Source organism: Sceloporus occidentalis, unplaced genomic scaffold (genome assembly GCF_023333645.1).
Source record: "Sceloporus occidentalis isolate IW3139 unplaced genomic scaffold, rSceOcc1.0.p SCAF_27, whole genome shotgun sequence".
Classification (NCBI taxonomy): Eukaryota; Metazoa; Chordata; class Lepidosauria; order Squamata; family Phrynosomatidae; genus Sceloporus; species Sceloporus occidentalis.
This window is the reverse complement of record NW_028317007.1, coordinates 4,633,819-4,653,475: the sequence shown is the minus strand read 5'-3', so window position 1 is coordinate 4,653,475 and position 19,657 is coordinate 4,633,819. Positions and strand designations below refer to the sequence as shown.

The 19,657-nt window shown below is 42.4% G+C and overlaps 1 protein-coding gene across 1 annotated transcript in view; it reads left to right on the top strand.

Moving 5' to 3' along the window:
• The first annotated feature begins 1,422 nt into the window (after positions 1-1,422).
• The window catches only part of LOC149299871 (TBC1 domain family member 4-like), a 77,167-nt gene continuing 58,932 nt past the window's right edge, over positions 1,423-19,657 (top strand). The window contains exon 1 of the mRNA XM_089485828.1: positions 1,423-1,887. Coding sequence (XP_089341954.1) covers positions 1,423-1,887 — 465 coding nt within the window. The remainder of the gene's footprint in view (positions 1,888-19,657) is intronic.

Genomic DNA, 19,657 nt, shown 5'->3' with positions numbered 1-19,657 from the left:
ATATTGTTCAGTTCCTCTGTGTCAGTTTATAATTTCAACTGAAGACCACACTCCCGTTTAACAGTTATTTTGGGTTGGGTAACCACGACAGAACGCTTTCACAAACAAATAGAAGGAGCCACAGCTGTCATGGACTGAACTGGCCTTCCCTAGTGGGGATTTAAAGGGACACTCCAGCCATTATACGATAGTTGTGTGGCCCCTTTAAATTTGTGTAATTTTGTGTTGCAGAATTGCCCCTTTCCCCACCCCCAGCTATTTTCCGTGCAGAAGACATGTTCCGCCGAACACATCTCCATGCGTGTGATATGCTTAACTCCACTAAGCTCCAGCGCTGGCTCGGTGAAGGGTCGGACTCCCCTGTACATGCGCGGTTGCTACTCCCATTGATTTCAAGAGTACTTTAATATGCATTCTTCTTTAGTGGCGCAGTCAGGAGCTGTAAACTGTCCCTTTAAGAGCAGTCATAGCAAGTCCTATTGGGGAGGAGGGAGAGCACTTTACTCCTCCTGCACCCTGCAGCAGTGACACCCACAGCATATAGTGACACATTTAGGATAATAAAGAGACACGTTCAGACATTCTATCCCATCAGGTGGAAGGACTGCATGCATCCAGCACTGGCCAGGGGCACAGAATAGGCAGCAAGGGCACACAGGGCACACTGCACAAGGCTGGAGGTGAGAAGAAGTGATAGAACTTCTTGCTGGGTGGTGGGGTGGGGGAGAAGACACCCTCTTGCTGCAGGAAGGAGGTTGAGGCAGAGTAGATGCTTGTGGGTAACTAATGGCTGTTTATTTTTGGTGTGGGATCCCATCTCTGCAGAATCGATCTGCTCTGTTAATAAAGCTAAACTGCCTTCCAGTGAGATGGCAAGGAACTAAAGGGGTAACCTTGCTTATATAGTGCCCTGGCCATATGCTTGCATGGACTTTTGCTAAAAGACAATACAAATAGGCAGTAGGGGTGGGATCAGGGCTAATACATGCAAGCTGGAGGTGGGGAGAAGGAGGCTGCTCTGCAGGATCTGTCATGACGATTGCAAGCTAGAGGGAGGAGAGGAGGAAACACTGTACAGACAGGAGGATTGTGTGGGGAAAGCAGATCCTGGAGGCACTAATGTTCCTTGCCATGTGTGTGTAAGAAGCCATTCGGGATCCCTGAAGTGCTGCCACTGCTACCTTATTCACATGTGTTGGTGACATGGCAAAACATATTGCTGTCTAATCTGCCCCTGACTGGGCTTCAGCAAGCAAACCTTAAGATCCAAGACTGCAGGTCTTCCAATAAGCCACAAAGAGAGGTCCTTTTGTTCATTTGGATGGTATAGTATACCGAGTTTTTATTTTTTCCCGTCTGTCTACACTAGGATCTCTTTGAAGATTTGCACTATATCGCCTGGGGTTGCATTCTGGAGGAGTTATGGAGAGAAGAAGTTCTGCAGACCAGTGCCACCCTCTTCTGGAGGATCAACCTTTGCCAGAGGAGAGCCCAGCCCCGGATAAGTTGGTGAAAGTGGAGAAAAGGTTCCGTCTTTGGTATGTTGGTTGGTCAAACCTAGACCGGCGCACCACTTTGCCCATGCTACCCTGGCTTGTGGCAGAGATTCGTAGGCGGGCGGAAAGGCAGGAGCCACCAGGATTTGTGACACCATGCAGAGAAGTTCAGCTGTTGTTGGTTGCCCCTCACCTTCGCTGTGTGCCCGCCTTAAATGGTGCCAGTACCAACACCGCAGTTTTCATCTTTGAACACAAAGCACAGCATATTGCACGGTTTATTCATAATACACAAGACCCCTCTTATTTTGGGTACTTGATTAAGACTCAGCCTGACAACCCGGAATCTGAGATGGCCTGCCATGTCTTCAAGGCAACAGACCCCAGCCAGGTGAGGTGACCTAGTACTGTGCCATGATAATCTTTTGTTTGGGCATACTTTGCTAATCCTGGGTGTACACAGACATAACAAGAGAATACCGTAAAAAAAAAACTCCGACCTTGTGTGATCAGTGCAAAGAACCAATTAGTTTTATGGTTCTTAAGAAATTAGCGTGTACAGAATAATTGGTGAAAGTTATATGGTAGCATTGGGTTCCATTGCCTATTCACTTCTGCCTACTCAGCTGAATTTAACACCTTTGTAAGTAAACACGACTCTAGAAACACAATTCCCAGGACTGTTGGATGTCCAAACCTTCCCAGAAATAATTATTTAATCAAGCGAGATCTAGGGTCATTCATATTTTATCCTGGGAATAGTTAATTGTCATATGACAGAAAAGCAGACCGTGGTTGGTTGTTGCTATAGAAACTGAAAAAAAAAACTTTCTAAAATATTCTGTGTTGATTATATGGTATTAAACTTTAATAGGGAATAATAAAATTACAGAACTGATAAAGGCTTGTTTGCTTAGCATGCTAGAGCGTACAGTTAATGTTTTTTTTTTAAGTGGAACAGCATCTTTAAGACTGGATATCTTTATATAGATCCAGTGGGAGAAATTCTTGAACTCCACCGACGTTTAAGGTGATCTGTTTTTGAGCATTTGCAAAAGTTGAGCTGGTAGTGCATTTAAAGGTTGCATATGTGTTTTGTTCTAAAAAACATTTTTAATGCCCTGTCATCATACAGCTGTAGATGAAATATAACTTTACTTTAAAGGGGCAGTCTAGTATTCCATGCAGCCTCACCAACAAACTGTGCATGACAAAGTAGTTTCATAAACATTCTTTAACCTCTAGAAAAAATAAAAATAAGTAATAAAAGTGACATCTTTAGGAGAAGCTGCAGCACAATGCCCCTTCCTTGGTCCTTTTTTCGCAGCACTGACTGGCTGCTTAAAATCAATGGCAGATCATTTAGTTCATGCACGTGAAGGGGTCTCATTAGTTCCCCCCTGGAGCCATCACTGAGCCAGACCTGTATGTGACTGGCGGTGAGTACACCATGCGGACGCAGGCAGCAGAACACATCTCCTACAAGCCAAGTTCCCTGGGAAGGTGGGCTAAGAAGCAACTTGATATAGGAATATTCTGCAGAATCCCTTTATGTATTGGCAAGGGGACTACCCAGAAACTTGAAGGGACCGCTCAGTAATTATATGCATAAAGTCCATATGATGGCTGGAGTGTCCGATTTAAGTTCCCAGTCTTTGTCTCTGTGCTGCCACGGTCAACATACAGCTAAAGGCTACAAATATGTCTGCCTGGTGGACTGCCAGCCCACATGTGCATTCCCACAACCCTCTCTTTTCGGCAACAGAATGATGCGTGCAGGATCTGGGGCTGGGGATGAAAATTACATATGTACAGCAATATATTAAGTGAAGGGCATTATTGGGCAGTTGCCCAGTGTGCCCAAAGGTCAGTCTGGGCCTGGCTATGTGCCTGCAAAATTGTGTAATGGAAGAGAGCAAATTGTGCACACAGCCCAGACCATCTGATATGACCTTGCATATACATGCACTAGAGATTTCACAAGCACAGTGTGTGTGTGGGTATGTATATATATATATATATATATATATATATATATATATATATATATAATGTGCCATATTTCTACACTAGTCACACATTTTTCATGGCAGTCCTCCTTACCTGTTGTGAACTGTGGTTTCTCTTACAACTAAGTTCAATGTTGTCACCGAGTTCCTTTGTCTTATCTGGAGGCTTGACATATTTCTGTGGCCCAGGAACCACATCTTCACAAAATGCTAATTAGTCTTAATATAAGTGTTTCCTTGTTATTACCCATAAAATTGTGAGGTTGGCTCCTCAATTTGACCGGTTCTCCTTAATTCTAAAAATAGTTCTCAGTTCCTGTATTGACTGCTCTTCCATTCACATATGTAATACACGTAGGATTGCGATAAAATTAATTTCCCAGGGAGCTTATACCAACCGTCTATGACTTGGCCCTTTTTTTATGTATGTCACCATTCTGTACCAGCATCAGTAGGCACAGAACGTGGCATTGACCTCGGTGTTTTTTTTTTATATATTGCATCTTTGTTCTAGGACTGTGTGAGGATGTGCCAACAAAATCATCTAAAAATGTATATGAAGCCAGCAATAGATATTTCGATACAGGGAACAGTAAACCTTTATGTTGATAAAGTTCCTCCTGAGAATCATGTGAGTTGCTGACCAGCAATATATGGAGTTTGTCCTGTGGGCTACCAATGTCTTGGATAAACTTATTACTGATTTCACTGGCTCTCTGGCGTATGTACGTTGAGGGCTTGGTTAACCCTGTCCTACTGTAGACTACACTGGGAAAGGTCAAGGGTATGGAAAGAAAAGCCATGTTCACGAAGGGAGCCAGAGTGCTAAATGACCACATACGGCAGCAAACGTTTCCCTTTTTTTTAAGTAAACACAAGCGAAACACTGCAAATATGGTGAGTTTCACCCTCTTGTCCTTCCAAGCTGGAGACCAGTTCTAGCAGGCTTTGTGAGGTTTCAAAGCAAATCCCTTCCTCAAAGGCCTCTTTGAGTTGGGTGTGTAGTGAAGTCCAGTACAGTCGCATCAGTGAACACAGTGTTTACGTGTGTAAATAAATGTTCCCGCTACGCAGAAAATAAATACTCAACCATTCAGCTTTAATTTGAAGGAATTTTTTATTCTATGTCGGACCGTTCCCCATGTGCTTATCTCAAGTTCCGGTCATTTTTGGTTGGGGCATGTGCTTTTTGTTTTTGGAACTTTTTAACTTTTTGTCTACAGGTGGATTCAACCGACATATTTATTTCCATATGTGACGTAAGCAATCAAAATAATAATTTAGACTCCTGGCAAAAAAAAGATTACACATACTTACTTTGTAAGTACTCTAATATCCATTTATTAAACCTGGAAAATAAATAAATCAGATAAATTACTTCCAGGTCCAGCTGCAGCTCCAGAGCATCATTTCTTTCATTGATTGGCTGGAAAAGACTCCCATTCATTGCTGCCCATGTCCACAGTGGGGAATTCGCTATACGTTTACACTAGTAAGAAAAGGAAAGAAACAAAAGTATAGGGAAATATAAAAAAAAAGCGGAAGAGCAGTTCTCAATGCTCCAAAAGAAGACCAGTGTAAATGGGATTAATAGGTGTGAGCACTAACGGGTACACATATGGACAGTTTCTGATTAAAGCAATCATTTTTAATATAGAATGCTAAAAAAATATACAATGTTGAACAAATTATATAATATACATGCATAAACAGTGCTTTCAGATCAACAAATAATCTAGGAACCTGATGCATTTCCAAAATGGGCTTCACCAGAGGTAGGCGATATAGAATGCTGAGAAATAGTCAGGTAATATTCTTAACACATTATATATGCATTAAAAATGGAAATGTAGGTACTAAGGAGTCCCTTTAAGGGGATGCATTTTTTGTTAAATGTAATTTTATTCCTTTATTTTTACCTGCCATTAAAATATACAAAAAATATAATTCAACCACCATCGTGTTTCTTATTAAATACATATCCCCAGTGTAGATTAAGCAGGGATGTGTTAAAATGTAGGTTTCGCTCCAACGATTATTTAAACAAAAACTTTTAATAACTGTTCGCGTATGAGTGTTAAAATTGTTCTCATTTCTGTTACTTGCCGGCAAACGTTTGAGCCCTACCATGGTAACATTGCAGAATTGGGTAGCCCTTGGGTTAATAATCTAAACCCACACTAGCCGAGGAAAATGAACTCCTGGGCTGACTTCTCAGTGTTCACTTGCTAATGTGGGTCACAGCAGAGACCAGGAATAAAGCAAATTTAAGTTTAAATATTGAGAAAAAGTTTAGCTCTTTTTCCATTTTGAAAGTGGGATATTTTGAAGTTTTTGCCTGCAGAGTAAATAAGTACAGACTGTAATAGTTTAATAGTCTGTGCATAGCATAAACTTTGGGTGTATTCACTAACATAGGACTTTGCAGGAGAGTTAAACACGTTAATGTGTATTATAAACAATCCTAATGAGCTTGTCCTTCAGGATGTGAAGTGTTGGAAAACATTAATACATAGTATGTCATTTGTAATAATTCCATTTATGCCAGTTTCCTCTGATCTTACTTATGGAGTTAGCGCCACTTTTTGCTATTGTCTAAAGTCAGACTGTCACCTATCCACTGGGCCGACACCAGGGTAGCCCTCCAGCTTATGTGGTATGGTCCACTCCTCCACCTCGCTGTCGGGGATGTCCACCTTCCTGTGGATTTTTTTGCCCCTGCATCCTCCCACAGGTGCTGCTCCTCTCCTTCTCAAGGTCCGGCTTCCATGCTCTATAGCCTCAAGCTATCCTCAACTATCCTGCGAGTGCACCCCAGTTTGTCCCCGGTCTCGGAGGATCATCTGAAAGTCCCAAGGCTGTTCGATAAAAAAGAGTTCAACCCGAGCAGGAACCTGTTGGAGGGTGAAGAACTCTTTTGAGCCCGATGAGCTTTCTCTTTTGGGAAAATTGTGCCCTACCCTGCACAAGCATCTCCTCTGATATGCTGAGCGTGGCAGAGGCTAAGTAAAGCATATCAACATAATATGGAGAGAAAAATGGTGGCAGTTCCCCTTTAATGGAATATAGAAAATAAGTACTTTTTAGATCTAATGGATGCTAACCATTTGTAAATAAGGATAACATGCAATTGTAACAAATTAAAGTAAACCTGTCAACATCTTTCTTCATTTTCTCGGAGCTTGGTGTGTTTATCAGTTGATATGTATGTACTAACGTGCACACCACTGAAAAAAGTATCACTTTCGGAAGGAGTTAATAAACATTCCTTTTTCACTTGGGCGTAACTCCTACTTGCGCAATCACTATTGACAGTCTAAACATTATTCTTCCACATTTAGATAAAGAGCTAACCGACATACTAGATTAATAATGGCTAATGCATATGAAAATATTAATATTTTATGTGCTATTTTGGGAAATACTGTGATCCTTAAGTCCTTTGAAGGGGATCAGAGTCACCAAATACTCTAAACTTGCAACGATAAAGTATTGGATCTCAGCTTACTTGATTAAAGCTGAAATTTAACTGAATTGGAGGTGATTTGTTTTTAATTGTTTCCATAGATCCACAACACTTAGGGTTGACTTTGGTAATTCAGGCCTTCATAGGCTCATGCCTTGGAGTTAATTGTCAGAAGAACGTGCCTTTACTGAGGTTTTAGAGAACTAGCCAAGCGTGACATATTAAATCCAGTTTTCTTCTGTGTCCGTGACAATATGAACCATGATGGCAATCAACTGCTTTTGTAATAGTCCTAGGACTGGAGCATTGTTTATTGCTTTCTCATGGAAAACATCATAAGTAGAAATAGCGGTACTTGAATGTCCTGTTTGTTACTGTTATTGTGGAGACTGGCAAGGTTCCAAATCAACCACTGCTACTTCCTTACTTCGAGAGTATAAAACCGTCTCAATGCTGTCTCAGTTGTGACGATGAAAGAAAGTAAACAAGATTTCGAATTAGGAGACAATTGTGGTTCTGATTAGTAGTGCTACTCATTGCTTATATGTAACGGTTAATGCTGCTGGTACTTTTACTTTTGTAAAATTTCTATATCCACCCTTAAAAATCAGAACCGGTCTGGCGAAGCCCAGAGGCAACCTGATGACTTAAGTGCAGCTGAATACGTGTGACCGTGTGTTTTAGGAGGCAGCGAGTATAGAACACAGAACCTGTAATCCATTACTGCATAGATCATGTCAATCACAAAACATTCATTTATTCAATTACTAAATAAACCCCATAATCCTAAAATAGATGTATTGTGGAGTTTAAGGTATTATATCCTACAAGGTGCTCTGGACCAAATCTAGACCTCTTGTGGCCAGCTAGAAATATTGATGCAGGATATGGTTCTCCTCTGTCTTTAGACCTTACCCTTCTCTCTCTCTGGGTTCCATGCACAGCAAGGATCTACTAAACTCTTAAAAGTTTTTTTCCCAACATTCCTAGAATTTTATATTATTATGTACTCATATGGAATGCATCTTCAATAAGCTTATACCTTTTTTAAAATAATATACCACTTTGTCTTGTTGAAAACATTTCAGTAGGGCCTCTTAATCCTGTCTGTCTTCACTGCTCAGCCTTCCCACCTCTGACAACACAGAAAGGGCGTTACCTTTAACTCTCATCACACCTATCACAAAGAACACCTTACTCATTCACTCTCACTGGTCATCACTGTTTAAATGTGGATTTGTAAAGCATTGCTGTTGCAAGTGCGTATGCATGAAATGGCAGGTGGGAGGGGCTGATGGTGGTCAGATTGTAATATATAGGGAAGGGCTTTGGAGGAATGACAGGACAAAATAAGTAGACGTTCTTCATAGTTAATGGAAAGTTCATGTGACGGTTCCAAGATGGAACACATTAAATGGTCTGTATGGACCTTTTGCGAGAATGAATTCTATTTATGCTTGTTATAATAAACTAATACTTATTTCAGGCTATATTTATCTCTAAGTCATGCTTATACATTATATATATAAGCTAATTGTTACTGATGTGTTTTTTATAATGATTTTGGAAACCTTTATATATTTGTACCAATTAAGCTTAACACCAGTGCTAATGTTTAATGAAGCCATTTGTTGCAAGAACGCTTTCTTCATTAAAGGTAAAATGACAATGCTCTGTAAAATCAAATTAAATGTAATTTAGAATAGTAATGTCATGATTCTATGTATGTCTTGCTTTGTATATTATTTCAGCTGTTCCTAATAATAAGTGTCACTGACATATTTTTACACTGCTCTGCATTTGTGGGTACGTTAACAGGGTTGTAATTGCATGCATGTTAGGTTTTAAGTACCCACTTATCTGGGTTTCTCACAGAACAGTTAATATTTTAACCTTATTTTTTAATTTGTGTGCCTGCTTTGATATTTGGACCATCTGACCATTCTTCTTCATCTTGCCCTTTATTACAACGTATTGGACTGCTGACCTCTGCCTTTCTGATTCTGCCACCATATATACTCTCTAGGTCAGTGGTGATCAAGAGGAGTCTTCTCCTGCATTAATGATCCAGATTGCAGACCGTGTGAGCTGACACCAGTCTCTGTCCCTTTTCCTGTGATGTTAGTGGTCATTGTTATTAGGGGTTGGGTAGTATAAATCTTACCATGTGAATGGCTGCTGGTCTAGTTGTCTGCGGGACTGTTTAAAGGGAAAGTGAACTCACTGGACTAAGTTCATGCAATACAGGTGTCGGCAACTGTACACGCCTTGTAACTTTTTCTGCTCACAGCTATTCTACATTCTTCTGACACTTTGTTCTTCTATACATTGCTCTCACAAGTCCTGGCCTACTGAGCTTAAGATGTGTATCAAAGTAGCCCTGCAGACAGTGACAGCCATGCCACCCTCACGCCTCTGCCATGGTCTAAACATTTCATGCCAGTAATTGACTGATTGGCTGCTTGAAGCCAAACACTTGTCCTGCATGGCAAACAACTGGGTGGCATGTAAAGGGGCAAATACACATGGGGGGAATTCTGCAGAATTTCCCCGATTAATTTGCAATGAGGATATCATGGGAATTTTAAGGGACCATGCAGCAGATGACTGTTGTGCCCCTTTAATCATAGCAGCTGTATTCTTAAATGTAGTGCAGAAATGTCATTCGACGTTGGACACACTAAAATGAGTTCTTTACTATGCATGTCTAAACTATAACCCCTCAAATATGTCAGTCCCATAAAACAAAAAAGAAACAGTCCCTGCTTTTGCACTTCCACATCAATTAGTGACAACTGTGTTTGTTCAGCCCACAGTGTTTCTACTTGTTGTGTTAAATCACTGTATCTAGGCCTTTTATGCTTTAACAGCCACAATGAGAATATAAACCAGATGAAAAGCCTAAGGTCAATGAACAACATCAATGGACAGTAGGACAGAAATAACTTAATGAGCAGGGAAACTTATGAAGATCCAGGGAGGCTGCTTTCGTTGTAACCACATATATGGCGCCTCAAAAATATATTCACCGCTTGACTGAATTACAAGTGGTGTAATATTTTATTTTAAAACGCTGAAAACACAGTTATTTTAAAATGACAAGTTTTACTTTTGAAAAATAAAAAGCGAAAAGTATTGTTTATATATGGATTCAACCACCACCCATTAATTCTTTCTAATTAGGGTACACATACAGCTTCCAATGTATTTTGGGGGGCTTGCAGATGGTTTTTAGTGAGATGGGACATTTGAACTCACTGATCTCACTATTCTTCTTGAAGGGCCATGCCTTCGCGGGAATGGCCATGCTAGCACTGAGTAACTCCTAGACAAACTTGTCGAACAGCATTCAAGAAATCTCACCAACTGGTTGGTTCTTCACAACAAACACAGAATACAGTTAGGGGGAACTGTTTTAACTCGCCTACAAATGTATGCTTTAGAGAACAAAACAAGGCGATAGAACAGTTTGTTAGAGAACACTGGACATATACGTGGAAATCTGGATTGACAGAGTGGTAATTGTTGCAAAGCAGATCTTGATATTGGTGGCATCTTTGCTTGTAATCCCATGTTATATCGGTTCTGCGTTCCTTTGATGTTTATGTGTTGACATTCTGTATGTAGGGAAGACTGATGTTCCAACTGTTGCTATTTTTTCTCGAAACTTGTTTATGGAAACTAAAAATAGCACAGACAGGCTCAGAAGGTGTCCAAAAGTAGCAGTTTTCACACCAGCATTTACAGCCCTGAGAGGTCTCGCACAGTGTTATATTCTCTGGGAAATAACAGAGTTTGCGCTGTGAAAATAGTAGCTGAAACAGGCTGGGCTCTGTAGGTTTTCGTTCACATGCTATGACTTTATACTGATGTATCTTGTATATAAATATACATTATTTCAGCTCATCCATCTTATTAATTTATTTTGTCTCTATATACCGGTATTTTTCTAAAGTGATATGTACCATTAAAATGTTTTATACTTGGCTTAGTTCTATACATTTACAAAACATATTTGGGGTTCTGAGTCTAAAATAGATAAAAAGGATATGTAACAAGTGATAAATATCGTATTGGCTGCCAGCTGGACATGGAAGAATTGGCTAAGACATGTTTGAGCAGCTGATGTTACTTTATTTGGTTTCATTGTTTTTAATTGACGCTCCTCTACATTATCCACCAGCTGTAGGAACTTCCAGTTAGCCAACTAAAAAGTCATTGAGTATAGCACATGGTTAGACAAGCATAAATACTTGGTCTGAATAAATTGTAGCCAGTCTTCATAATTGACAGGTGCAGTGACATTTGAAGAACTTGTTGTCTTTGACCCTTTGAACCATAGCATGTGTTAAAAAGATGCAAGAAACATCTCTGGCAGAAAAAGTCCTAGTTGAAACTATTCATACTTACTCCGTAGAATGTTATACCATTATAGGTAACTAGATCACTAGTCTAATGTCCCTGACACCCCTCTGTGAGTACTTTCATATGCATTCTTCCAAAATGAAAAAAATAAAACAAAAACCTTACATAGAAGATGCAGCTCTGCTGCAGCAGCTGACCTCCTCCTCCGTGGTTTGGCATTCGACTGACCAGTGGGAGGAAAGTACTCACATTGAAATCCTATTAATAGTGTTTGCCACTCATGGCATGGGGGGGGGCTGTTTGAATAGACAACCGCCAGCACCGGGAGATGTGTTTGGCTGATCTCGGGCAATTGTTGGGGGGTGAGGGAAGGGGCAAATGCATATGGGAGGATTCTGCAGATGTATTTTTGCATTGATTGTACTGGTAAAGATGAAAGCAGACATAATTAAAGCCATTGGAGCATTTCATTTGCTTTAAGGTCACCAGTTTATTATTTTGTAGGAAATCTTCAGATTATTAGCATGAAGTACTGTTAAGCTGACCTACACAATATCATTTTGCACTAGCATATTTCCTTTTGATCCAGTTACAAGTTTCAATAAAGATTCTGCTTTGATGTGTTTTACGCTTTCTTTTTTAGCTCCTGAAATGTCTGTGGTTACAGAATAGATTATGTTGACATATTGTGTTAATATGTGGTGCAGAAAGTAAATCCTCATCTGGAACATGTTCTGAGTCCCCTCTTCACCCTTGCTAATTTTTCAGCGTGACAGAATTTTTTTTTCTTCTCCCAAATAAATTGCCAGTTTTACAAGAGACTGTTTCTTTTTGCCAGTGCTAAAACCTGGCAGGGATTTCACATGGAAAAAGCAGACAAACATCCCTTTGGTGCCAGTTTCTCTTCACGAGAATGTTAAGGGCTGGAACAGTAACTTTTTCCTCATCTACAAACGTGAATCTAATTGTCATTATCTTCTGTACTTATTTCCTGTTTACTTTTCCAAAAGTATCCTGGGATGACACATTCCAAGCTAGCCTATTCTGTGGCCTCATAATGTGACTTTAATGCCATAAGAAGGAAAAGTTTAAAGGGTTGTCAAAATTGTTCTTGTTAATTTCAATGACAGTAGGCATGTGTTAATGAGGTTTCTAGTGAATTCCTGGATTAAATCTGCCCTGCTAGATTTACCCCGGTCCACTGTGAAGTGGAAATGCCTAGTAGTAGCTGTAGGCCACACATACTTGCAGAGTAAGGCTTTGAAATAGCAACTAGTACTTATTGCCCCATAATGTGCAGAAAAAAGCACATATTTCTAAACTCAGGACAAATAGTAGAATCTATTTAGCAGGTTTTACTGTTTGCAGATGAGTAAAATATTTTTCAAAACAAAGTGAGAAAAAAGCATTTTTTTTAATAGTAAATTAGATGATATCATAAAAATAATGGTATCTAAAGAAAGCCCTGCTTGTCCTGAAAAAACAGTAACACTGAAAAATGTTAAAAGAGCCTTTTCCCCAAAATGTACTGCGAGTAAGAAGTCTTGTCATTAAGGGGTTAAAAGTAGCACACCAAAATTGGACAAAAAAATTAAATAACATTGATATTAATACATATATATATATTAACAGTCATATATATATATTAATATTGTTATTGAATTTTTTCTGTCCAATTTTGGTGTGTTACTAACTTTTACTTGTGCCTTGTAATTTTAGAACTGAGGTGCCAATGGTTCACATCCTTTGTAGGATCAAACTGCTCTTCTGATGGCCCATTCATGTAAATCATCAACAAATCATCTAAACTTTCTTCTTTCTTGCTTCAATGTTCTCAATATATTTTTATATGCTAAATTAGGTTGTGCCTTTCAGACTGAATAGAAGAGTTTGCAGTAACACTCATCCCATATAGCTGTACACCTTGATACACTACCTATTGGGGTGTTCCTGTAATAAATCTATTCTTATGCTGTATCAGAACATGGTGACTGCAGTGATGCTACTGTGCTTTTCACGTGTAGCTCAGCTGTACTTAGAAATAGTTGTTCTCTTCGGAAAAAATTTAGAGGTTCTTAATTATTCCACAAGATATTCCACAAGAAAATGGAACATATGCATAGATTCAGTGGGTAAGTAAGTTTATTCAGCAAACCATGTTCAACTGCTGAAGCACTTTCTTTTTCTGTGGCAACGCCAAGTGTGTTTTTGAATTTTAGTTACTTTCAGCTACTTTAGCTGTTACAGCGAACACAGATGACATGGCTAGTATTTTCCTTTTCTTCTGTATCAACCCATTCTCAGCTCCAAACATGCAATACCAATGAGCTGGTTGGAGGAAAACTAGTCAATGAGTCCATGCATCTTTAGATTTTTTGTGATGGCATCACCTTAATTGTGTCAAGAGGAAGGACACTTTTTGACCCTTTTGTTCTCGAGGTACCCAACACACAAAATGAACTCTTCTACTCCAGCTTTGACAGTTATCAATCATGCAACAAACGCTAGTATTTTGCCTCGTTTTTATTCACAGATGAGCTGGTTCCTTATTACTGTTGAAAAGTAGAACATACATTCTTTGTAGGGCTGCAACTAACGATTATTTTAATAATCGATTAGTTGGCCGATTATTTTTTCGATTAATCGGATAAAAAAAACAATATGCAAATTTTTTGTTTATTTAAAATAATTTAATGAACTGGATGTTAAAAAACAACTTAAAATTTACATTAACATGCTTATTTTGTTATAATGTAATAAAAAAACAATATTTTCAAAGTACAAAAACCCAAACACAATATTTATGAAACAAAATAACCCCAAACATTCTGAAAAGAGGTGGACTATTACTGTTCAAGAAACTTTGCACCCGGCACTTTGCACCCGGCACTTTGCACCCAGCCCTGGCACTTTGCACCCAGCACTTTGCCCCACCCCTGGCACTTTGCACCCAGCACTTTGCACCCGGCACTTTGCACCCAGCCCTGGCACTTTGCACCCAGCACTTTGCCCCAGCCCTGGCACTTTGCACCCAGCACTTTGCACCCAGCCCTGGCACTTTGCACCCAGCACTTTGCACCCGGCACTTTGCACCCGGCACTTTGCACCCAGCCCTGGCACTTTGCACCCAGCACTCAGCACTTTGCCCCAGCCCTGGCACTTTGCACCCAGCACTTTGCACCCAGCCCTGGCACTTTGCACCCAGCCCTGGCACTTTGCACCCAGCCCTGGCACTGTGCCCCTGCACCCAGTCTCCAACTCTGCCCTGCACCCCCACCCCCACTCTGCCCTGCACCCAGTCTCCTGCCCTGCATCCCCACCCCCTGCCCTGCATCCCCACCCCCACTCTGCCCTGCACTCAGTCTCCTACCCTGGCCTGCCCCCCCACCCCCACTCTGCCCTGCATCCCCTGAAACCCCACCCCCACCCCCGCGAATCGCTCTGTGCCAGTGGCTCCGTTCGCACAGAGCGGTTCGCTCTGTGCGAGTGGCTCCGTTCGCACAGAGCGGTTCGCTCTGTGCGAATGGAGCCACTCGCACAGAGCGAACCGCTCTGTGCAAAAGGAGCCACTCGCACAGAGCGAACCGCTCTGTGCGAACGGAGCCACTCGCACAGAGCGAACCGCTCTGTGCGAACGGAGCCACTCGCACAGAGCGAACCGCTCTGTGCGAACGGAGCCACTCGCACAGAGCGAACCGCTCTGTGCGAACGGAGCCACTCGCAACTAGAAGAAGGCAGAGAGTGCAGCGCGTGTAGCGGAAGCGGGGAACGCTCGCGGAGGTAAGTAAAAGGAGCCGAGTGCTCCAACAACGAATCGATCACTCGATTAATCGATAACGGAAATCGTCGACAACGATTTCCGTTATCGATTATTATCGATTTTATCGATTCGTTGTTTTAGCCCTAATTCTTTGCATCTTTTGTTGTTCTGTCCGCACTCACTGTTCCCCTACGGAGATTGACAGAGAGGTAACTTTTCACAGACCACACAAATGAGAAGGTTGATGTCGATTCAGGGTTTGTTTATTCATCAGAAACCCATGAGAAATACACCAATACAATCTAAAATCTAACTCAAGGAGTAAGGTATGATTAAACTTCCTCTTTCCAGAAGTTAGAAATCGGCTTGTTAAAGGGGACACATCAAGTCGCTCGTCTGTGTGTTCTAGGCTCATCTGTGCGTTCTAGGCTCGTCTGTGTGTTCTAGGCTGTGTGATTCTTCTGGAGCTGTAATCTGTTTTCTACAGTAAACCTCATTTTTAATTTGTTTTCCTGTATTAACATTTTTTTGTTTTGTTTTTGTTTTTAACACTTAAAGTTTATTGGTTTTACAATAGACCAGCAAATGAAATCAGCAAATGTACATAGATCAGAAAGATAACAATGGCAATGAGAACCAAAATACGCGGGACCGAGGTTCCCAAATACTCTCAATACATCCTCGTAACATAACATATGACATGCAAAAAGAAAGAGAGTAACAACATATAATGGAAGGCACAGAGAGACAAAAAACAAAAAAGAAAAGAAAAAAAACCAAAAAAAAACAAACAAAAAAAAAACAAAAACACATAAAACAGAGACAAGGACACACAAAAGGGAAAAGCACACCAAGGGAAAGACAAGGAGGGGGGGACAAGGATAGGATACCAAGAACTAGGCCGCAACCAATCGTTGATACGCCTGAACTATGAAGCCGCAGTAGCCTTGAGAAACCAAGGCGTACGGAGTGACCCCAATATGAAGCCCGAAGGGGTATGACCAAATTGATTTTGATAGAACGTAAGCCAGCCTTCCCAAGTCTCCTCAAAAATATGCGGTGTGTCACCGGCAAAATGAGCCGCCCTCTCATATTGGCAAGTCGTAGTAAGAGAATAAAGGACATCATGTATAGAGGGGGGAGATACAGACTTCCATTTCTTGGCGATACTAATTTTCGCAGCAATAAGCACATGCGCCAGCAGCTTCCGACGAGGGCCAGAGAGGTCATCCGGAAACATGTCCAGGAGCGCCAGTTCAATCGACCGAGGGACCTGACAGGAGAGAAGGTGAGCACCAAGATCAAAAACGTCCTTCCAGTAGCCACTCAGGACAGGGCAGTCCCACCAGATATGTGTCATCGAACCCCGGGCACCGCATTGACGCCAGCACAATGGAGAAACCGTCGGGAAAATGGACGCCAACGTGGTGGGTACATAGTACCAGCGAAACAAGATCTTCCTATTAGTCTCAAAGTGGGTTACATTTTTGGAGACACCACGGATCGTGGACAGAGCCTGAAACCAGTCGGAGACATCAAATGTGCGACCATATAAGGGAGCTTAACATCCGTACCAGGATTCAGCAGAGCCTGGTAACACAGCGAGATGGCCTTGGAGACCAGTGGAGCCCGAAGGCACATTTTGACGACAGGCGTAGCCGGAGCATGTGACACAGACTTCTGCAGAACAGAGCGGAGCTGAAGGTATTTGAAGAAATCCTGTCGCATGAGGCCAAACTCAGCACACAAGTCCTGGAAGGAGCGGACGTGCGATGATGTAAAAAGCTGTGAAATCGACCGGACACCACGCCGGATCCAGGCATCCAGGGACGTTTGCGGCAGGATAGCCTTTACGGCAGAGAGCGGAGCATATCGGGAAAGCAGTGGCGGAAAACAGAGAGAGAGTCTATGTTTATCCCACAGAGCAATGGATCGTTTCGTAGTAGGTAAGGCGTCCGCTAACGACGGCCTCAGCGACTTAGGGAGCCACAGAAGATCTCCAATGCCGTATGGACGAGTAAAAAGGGTCTCCTGATCAACCCAGGCCACCCGGGAAGCATCCGAGAAGAGCAGCATAGCCTGAGCCAGATGGGCAGCCAAATAGTAGAGCTGAACATTCGGAATACCCAAACCCCCAGAAAACTTGGGCCGCTGCAGGAGCTTCGTAGATATCCTCGGACGTTTGTGAGACCAAATAAAGGCAATGAGGCGGGACCGAATGGAACGCAGGAAGGCAGCCGGGAGGACCACAGGGAGTGTCCGGAAAAAATACAGGAGTTTAGGTAACGCATTCATTTTAAACGCCGTGATACGCCCCAGCCAGGAAACTTCCAGTTTAGACCACCGATTAAGGTCCTCTTGTATCCGGTTCCAGAGGGGGAGAAAATTATGCTTAAACAAAGTAGAAGTGCACTTGGTGATACGGATCCCCAGGTAAGGAAGAAAATCCGAACGCCAATCGTATGGAAAAGAGGACGAAAGTGTAGTCACCAACGAAGAGGGATATCCAATATTAAGGGCCTGGGATTTGCTCCAGTTAATTTTATAATATGAAACTGCACTAAAGGAGTCCAGCAAAGCATGCAACCGCGGCAGTGAAGTTAAAGGTTCCGTGACTGTCAGGAGCACGTCATCCGCGTACAAACTGATTTTAAACTCCTTAGCACGGGCAGAGAAACCCTTGATCTCAGGATCTTCACGGATTGAGATCGCCAAAGGTTCCATAGCCAACGCAAAGAGAAGCGGAGAGAGAGGGCATCCTTGACGTGTACCATTACAAATGCGAAAAGATTTAGAAAGGAATCCAGAGGAACACACCTTGGCCGAAGGGCTGCTGTAGAGAAGAAGGACCGCGTTGATGAACGCCACTGGAAAATTAAAGGCCTCTAGGGTAGCTCTCATATATCCCCAGTGGAGGCGGTCAAACGCCTTCTCCGCATCCAGGGAGAGGAGAAGGCATGGCGATTTAGTGGCATTAGCCAGATGGACAATATTGACAATCTTGCGGGTATTGTCTGACGGCTGGCGGCCCAAAACAAATCCCACCTGATCATTTGAAATCAGCGATGGGAGAAGGCCGTTCAAGCGCAGGGCTAAGAACCGGGAAAAGAGCTTAGTATCTGTGTTCAACAGCGATATTGGCCTGTAGTTGGCACAGCTGGTAGGAGATTTACCCGGCTTGGGAATGGTAACAATCTGCGCCTCCGTCATTTCACTCGGTACAGACGATGCAGACAGAAGATGACTAAACAGGGAGCAGAGACGCGGGGCCAGTATGTCACGAAATTTCTGATAATACGAATTTGGAAGGCCGTCTGGCCCAGGCGCCTTATGAGGCTTAAGCCCCTGGAGAACTGCCTCCATTTCCTCAATTGACGGAGGAGCAACAAGAGAGTCCCAATGCGTAGTTGACAAAGCAGGGATAGGGAGCGACCGTAGAAAGGCAGCAATGGAGGCCTGCGACGGCTGGGCAGTATGTGGCTGGGAGTGCAGATTATATAAAGAGTCGTAATAGTCCGCAAAACTGTCCCCGATATCTTTAGGGTTATAAAGCCGTCGACCATCAGGAGCCTGGATATACTGCGCCGAGATCTGGGCCGAGCGCTGGGTAAGCTTTTTAGCAAGCAAAGAGTCCGCCTTATTGCCCTTAGCGTAATAGGTCTGCTGGAGCCTGCGGAGCATATATTCAGTGCGTTGTAGTTGAAGACGGAGGATATCTGATTTAACAGCCATAAGTTGACGGTAGGTATCCTCAGACCACGACATCTTATTAGACAGCTCCAGCGCTGTGAGACGCTGTGTCAGATCAGAAATGGATTGCGCATAGTCCCGCTTACGTCTAGACGCCAATTTAATGAAACAGCCCCGAACAACAGCTTTATGGGCCAGCCACAGAGTGGTAGGAGCAACGTCGGGAGTATCGTTGAGCTGAAAATAATCCACAAGGGAATCAGAAACTGCAGTAGAAACATCGGTATGCTGTAGCAAACTTTCATTCAGCCTCCACCTAGAGGAAGCCACGCTCCGGGGAAACAGGTCAAAGGAAGTCCATATAGGAGCATGGTCGGACCACGTTATAGAGCCTATGTCCGCTTGCGTGATCGTTTGCAAGGTAAGTTTATCCACAAGAATCAAGTCAATTCTGGAGTAACTGGCGTGTGCCGCCGAGTAGAACGAATAATCTCTGTCGAGGGGATGGGTGACCCTCCAGGAGTCAAACAACAAATGCTGGTGCAACAAGTCCTGGAAACGAGAACTTTGAACGGTCAGAGACTTCAAATACTTGGACGACATCTTAGCAGAAGAGTCAAGAGACGGGATCGGTAGCAAATTAAAATCCCCTCCAACAAAAATCCGGCCAGCAGCAACCCTAAGTAACTTGGTGAAGACACGGTCCAGGAAAGAGAGCTGATGAGTATTAGGAGCGTAGACATTGAGGAACGTGCACACCAAACCATTGAGAGTGCCATGGAGGATGAGAAAGCGACCTTGAGGGTCACAGATTTTCGAAAGGAGTTGGAACTGGACATCTCTGCGAAATAAAATAGCCACTCCGAGTTTC